The 6,561-nt window shown below is 43.4% G+C and overlaps 1 protein-coding gene across 2 annotated transcripts in view; it reads right to left on the bottom strand.

Annotated features, from left to right (window-relative positions):
• The window catches only part of RUNX1T1 (RUNX1 partner transcriptional co-repressor 1), a 114,825-nt gene extending 108,270 nt beyond the window's left edge, over positions 1-6,555 (bottom strand). For both annotated transcript variants that reach the window (XM_085307020.1, XM_085307106.1), the window contains exon 1: positions 6,327-6,555. Coding sequence is in view for 1 of the 2 variants with exons in the window: in XM_085307106.1 (XP_085163232.1) it covers positions 6,327-6,354 (28 nt within the window). In the remaining variant the exon portion in view is untranslated. The remainder of the gene's footprint in view (positions 1-6,326) is intronic.
• Between the last annotated feature and the right edge of the window lie 6 nt (positions 6,556-6,561).

The following is a 6,561-nucleotide window of genomic DNA, read 5'->3' as shown; positions in this document are numbered from 1 at the left end:
GGCCCGGCCCGCCGCAGGTCCCGCACGGAACAGCCCGCCTTCGCCTCGCCTCATGGCGGCGGGCCGCGGCCGGGCGCAGGTACCGCACGTGCCCGCGAGGCCCCGGCCAGCCCCGCGGCTCCGCAGCCGCGCCGCGCCGCGAAAACCACCCCGCGGGGCCGGGCTTGGCGGGTGGGGGGGAAACACAGTTCAAAATGTTCCTCCCTAGGAATCGGCGTTTATTTTTTAAGGGAAGGAGTTGCTCTTGAAAGGCTGTGGGAGAGCAGCGCGCGGGACAGCGGCTGCGCGCCTCGTCCGCCGAGAGCYTCTTCCACACGCGCGGCGCCGGGAGCGCAGCTTTTCCACAAGGAAAGGCAGAAACGGGAATTTGACAGATAATACAAAGTGAAAACCAGAACCCGGATGGGGGAAGGGCGTGTATGTGAAAATCGTGTCACTGCAATGAATGTCAGATAAAAAGGGGTCTGTCACAAATCCTCCACTAATCCAATAAWGCAAAAACCTCTTGGTATCACTGAGACGTAGCACAAGGTAATTTTTTTTCATTCTTCATAAACCACTCTATATTTAGCGTTATTATTTAGCAGATTTTCCTATCACAAAAGCAATTAYTTAGTTTTTCAGTAAAGGTAAAATGATGCTTACACGCCGAATTTATTATGGATTCTTCGGATAGTATTTTTACTCGCAGGATGGGCCACATTTTCCTCAGCTTCCTCCAGTTGTCAGCTGTGTGACAACCATATTTAGAGGTAATCAGACAGGTCATATTACAAGAGTTAGTCAACTCACTTGAAACCCAAGCCCTTGCACGTAATGGTATTTTCTATACATTTCCAATGGAAAGTGRCTGTAATTAATTCAACCCACAAGGTACCAGGTACCACAGAGTTTTCTCTCTGCACATGTGCTTTCAAAATACCATGTACAAATGAGAGACTGCTCTAATTCTGTTGGGGATTTTCCTTGCAGTCTAATGTGCCATGAACTAATTTAGGATCTATCAAATTCTCATCTTCCGGAGCCACAGTATATGGGTTATATCTACACTGGCCATTCCAACAGGCAGTTCTACTACTAAAGTCACAATTCTCCAAAGAAAAACTAATCTAGGATCCTTGCTAATGTAAACATTTTGCTGCAAAACACTCTGRTTTTAAAATAAAGCAACGTGTGATAATAAATACAATCAGAGTGCAAACGTGTAAAGAAGTGGCATTGCATAAGCACAGCTGTCTCAAAGTCCAAGCTGCAGGCTAGAAATCTTAATTTCAGCTGACTCCCTCTTAATAATGGGTTACCTTCCTATAAAGCAYAGAGTCCATCTGCCCCAGGCAGATAAGTTTTGAAGCATTAAAATAGATACAAATCTAACATTTTCTCTCTGGCATTGAATATGTGAATTCTAGTGTGCTATAATGTGAGAATTCCAACATATGACCATTATGGAATAATATCTCATAGCTCAGCTTGTCATTACTTCACTTGTAATTCTTATGTTAATTATGTTCATAATTACTATAAACAGATGTGGTATGAATTCATGTGACCTTTTACTGCAGAATGCATCTCTCACTCTTTTCACTTTCTTTTAGCAATATGATATTAAGCCAGAACAAGGTAATCCTGACACACTCTGCATGTATGTGTGTACATACTGAAAATGAAACCATTTCTATCTCCTATATTTCAGTTGGAAGACCACCTATATGCCAGTACACTGACAGGAAAATGGGAAGTCTATCCTGAAAGACACCCTTAAAAGACTGTGCTTAAAGTGAGTATTTTGGCTAAACCTAGCTAAAACCACGCTGAAGCCTGGGACACAAATGGAGTACTGTATTTTTATTCAGCACCTTTGTTAATGTAGCAGTATCCTGCTTCACAGCTATAAGTGCATAACAGCCATACAGCAATTTATTTTACTCACAGCCCAACCATCACCGTCTGTACGCAAAACACATTTACAATAAAATCACTATGGATTTCATTAAGAGAAAGCCTACTTGAATTTCATTTCTTTGGACCTAATCTATAATTAGTGTGGACAGACAGGTGCAAACCCTTCTCCTCTACAGATGGCTACTGGAAATGGTGCAAAATAGCTCCTTCTGTTTAAACAACACACAGATAACCTGCTCTGCTCTTATCACTTACAATTACCTCCATTATACTGAACTAATGTTTACTTTAATAAAATGTCCACTGTTCTCTAAACATTATTTGGAAACTTTCATATCAATGGCAGAAAAAAATGAAAATGGAAGTCAGTGTCTTTCAGATGAAGTATTTTAAATTTTTTTTAAAATGTCCTTTTAAAGGGCAGGGTGTTTTAACTTTGATTTTTACATCTGTTTTTTTTTTCTCTTATTTCACAAAACCACACTGTATACTTTTTCCTGATGTATTTATGCCACCATATATTAAGCTAACCAAGTTCAGAGTAAACAAGAGCAGGACAACTGTGATTTTAGAGCAAGTCTTCAAAAAGTAACATCTATATAGAAAAGCAAGAGCTTTTACATTAAAAGTTCAGTTTTTAAACCACCTCTTTCGGAGCTTTCATGTAAAGCAAGATGAAGAAAATGAAATCTGGAAGCCAATGTTTTAAGAATTTATACTCTCACTGCTTCTGCTAAATTCAATGTTTGTTTAAACTTTTATAAATCTTTTAGATTGCTATTAAAGGCTGTATGAAAAAGAGCAGGCTCCTGCTAACTGAATGGATTTTTTTTTTAAATTTACTCAGATTTAAAATAATTTATTTTTACAGCTCTAACTAAACCATGAGAAATAACCTCTGCACAAGAGCAAGTTCACGTTTTATTTCAGCTGATAAGGCTTCTTGATCTCTGCATGACAACTTAAGTTTCTACAGAACAAAGAACGAGGTCTTTTTTTTCTCCCTCCGATTTAAAAAAAAAAAATATGAAGGTCCTGCAATAGCAACATACTAATATCCTTATTCAATTAGCTGAAGATTTAACWGTAATGGACTGTGGCAAGTGGATTTCAAAGATGAAAATGACAATYGCAACCCCTTTCTCCCACCACCCCCAATGCAAACAGTGCAGATACTTATTTCTTCCAAAGTGTCTGGCAATGAAGAGTTCGTAGTCTGCACATTACCTCAATGAAGTGGGCTTTGCATTCAATGCCTGTCGTCTGAAGTTCATTTCAGAGAAGTGAGAAACAAGATTTGACAGAGAAGAATGTCCTGAACTGACTAGCCACTGACCAGCACTCCAGGTGGAGCTATTTTTCTCCCCTTTATTCTGTACACAATACTTCCAGCCTAAAACTCCATGTGCACATACGTATGCATAGTGTTAAGTATATACAGTTGAGACACTGTGTGGTGTTTTACTGGTCCATTATTTAGGCAAAAAATGAGTTAACATTAAGGTGATCAAAATAGTAGAAGGCAGTGTTTTACTTAAAAAGATTTTGGAAACTATTTAAAAGCTCAAAGCCTTTGAAGAAAAACAACTTGTGCAGCAGTTGCCAGGAAGCAGTGACCTAACGCTGCTGTCTGCATTCCATCACAAACAGATTGTTTCTTCTCGGTTAGGACATTTGTACTGCTAGAAACCAGCCCTAGAGATGCTTGCACACATTAAGGCTGAAATTTGCATAAAATCCTGCTATTTTATATACTCCTCAATATCCTGGCAAGCTGAAACTAGCTAACAGATTTAAAGATTTCTTTTGTTGTTATCATTTGCACTACTGCATGGTTGAATTTCCTATGACAGAAAAGAAAAATGATGCAATATAACTATTACAGAGGAATAATAGTTATACTGCATGCTCAGATATAATAAAACTGATCTTAGGAAACTTCTCAATAATCAAATAAAATTTGGAAAAAAACCTTTATAGCAAGCCTGCAGTGTATCTTGCAACTCCTGAAGCCTCTACCAACAATTTTCATAGATCGTACAATAATGAATAAGCCATATTCATATCTTTTTCCTGGTATTTTTCTATTGATGGGGAGCCACAGAAACACCTAGTGCTAGAACCAAAACATAAGCAAGATAGACCAACTTTCTTAACATTCAGACAACCTGAAGGAAATTCCCTGATCACACTGGATTTCCGAAGGAAATCAGCCCAGAATAAACTGAATGAGGTTTTCAGACTTCCCCTGAAAAGGTCAAGCATCAGCTTTAACAACTATTAGAAACCAGTTTCAATCCTCTGGGTTATCCAGATTCACTAAAACTATTAGCAGAAAAGCTGAACAGAAAACCTGGACAATAGAATTCAAATCTAAAAATACGCTTTATCCCTTGCTGCAAACTACATTTAAGAAAGTTGATTATTTAAACTTGCCATTGCATCTGTCAGGATGCAGAAATGGAGAAGGAAATGTAAGGCTAGAAGGGTATAATTAAATAAATTATATTCACCCTTAGCCCTAACATATTGTGTTTACAAATACAATAATTATGTTTCTAGCTACATGTCAAAAAAAAATATTTTTTAAGTCCTTCAAAACGCATGCAAGCATTACTGTAAGTAGGAAATAAGTCAAAACAGATTAGTAGACCAAAAATGGGGAGGAAAAGAAATCCTGCTTTGGTCAGCAACTCAGACCACCATCAGGGGATAAATCAATTTGCAGCAGCTGTGGACAGCCATTTAAGTCTGGACCTGAACAGATTAATTAGGGGAAGCGATGTTAAAAGTTAAAGGGGTCAAAGTTACATTAAGCACACGAATATTTGCTGGAGGAAGCCCTTGGCTGYACATACCAAGGCTCAAGACCCCCTTCAGTTAGGCAGGGGTATGCCTACAGCCTCACGCCTGGCGCTCGCCGTGCACGCCGCGGTAGTTCACACGGGCTGCAGAGGCTGGAAGTCTCCAGCGCTATTTGCCCACTCTCTCATTCGCCCTGCCAGTCACTAAGGGTGATTTTGCGCCCTATTTTGGCTTTAAWGGCGAGTGTGCAACTGCGCCCTACGCACCTACAGATGCCAGGGCTTCCAGYGCTGCTGCCGCCTGCAGTGGAAACCCGCCCGGCTCCGGGGGCAGATCTGCTGCCGCGGGGGCGATTCGCGGGCAGAGGCTGCACCTTCAGGTCGGCGCTGCCGGAGGGTTTCAAGAGCCAGGTCCTCGAAAGGCCACGCTTCAGGGGGAGGCAGGGGCCGGAGGGGTGCGAGGCGTCGCTGCCGAGCCCGAGCCCGAGCGCTCCCGGCGGCGGCGGGGCGGCCGCCGTCCCGGGGCCGCCGTCCCGGGGCGCCGCCGCCTCGCCCCGCCGCGCAGCAGCCTTTCCTCGGGGGCACGAGGACGGCCGAACCTCTCCCACCTTCTCCCTCCCTCCTCTAAGCTTCCCAGCGAGTTTAAGGAAGTAACGTTTTACCTCCTCTTTGGGTGCGAGAGCGGTTTTAGCGCTGCGTCCGATGAGTTACTTTCAGTTTCTCTCTAACCATTTAGGACAGCAGAGTGCAGTGACAACACAGGTATCTCTGTAAATCAGCATGTAATGCGCTCGGGGGTCCCACAGTAAAGGTCGCAAGTCCTTTCCTACTAAGCACAATTTAACCAAATCTCCTAACTTTGCCACTAACAAAAGGATCTGAACTCGCCAAAAGCGTAAGGCTCGTCCCAATGGCCGGGAGCGTAGGTTTGTATGCTCTGAATCTCCTTTACGGATGGCACATGACGAGTTTGTAGAATCAAACCGTTCACCTCAGTTCTACGAGCTGACACAATTGCATTGTACTGCAGTCTTGGAAATGCGGTCCCCAGTGTTCTCCTAATGCTTTAGGAAGTGGGGTATTTGCAAGATCGCAAAAAAGATTGAAAATGATGTGCACAGCCTGAAATATTTCTTGCAAAATAGCCTGAAGTGATGTTGCCAATGCTATATAATCCGATGATTGTAATGAAACAAAAATCCCACCAGAAATATTTCAGGCACTCCAGTTCACATTGGCTAGCTCTGTGATCTAGCGTGCGAGAAGGGAGGGGAAAAAAAAAAAGAAAAAAGAAAAAGAAAAGCAAGTCCTAAACCGATAGAAACACTAAGCTACGGAAGATAAGAATATATGCCTCGATGGTTATTTTTTGAAAACGAGATAGCTTGGTTTCCGGGCTTTTGACAAATTCAGGGTGCAAGCTTGCGAGCTGGAAACACCGGTCGTAAGAGTTGCATGCAATGCTAACCTTGCCCGGTTACAGCAGCAGCCTCGGTCCGACTGGGTTAGTTATAGCCACGAGAGCCGCTTTAAGCCAGAACAAATCCTACAAGGAAGGAAAAACAGACAAGGGGATCGCGGCTGCCTCCCCCCCGGCGCCCCGCGCCGCCCGGTACTCACGCTGCAGAGGGCCGGAGAGTCCCACCATCCGCCACGGGCTGCGAGCTGCAAATAAAAGTTCCCGTGCGCCTCGGGGGAGAGCCGGCAGCCCAGGCTGCTGCAGGGGAGAGGGGGTGGGAAAGGGGCGAGCGAGGCGGCGCGCCTTCCCTTCCCACTCCAGATGATCCACGTCCACAAAAGTCAAAACGAGCTGAGGAGAAACTCCAGCTGCTCTTTTTTCCCCCTCTCTCTCTCT

The sequence above is a fragment of the Rhea americana genome, unplaced genomic scaffold (assembly GCF_003343005.1).
Source record: "Rhea americana isolate MKP2758 unplaced genomic scaffold, rheAme1 scaffold_0, whole genome shotgun sequence".
NCBI lineage: Eukaryota > Metazoa > Chordata > Aves > Rheiformes > Rheidae > Rhea > Rhea americana.
Note: the sequence above shows the minus strand (reverse complement) of the source record. Positions and strands in the feature narration are given on the sequence as shown.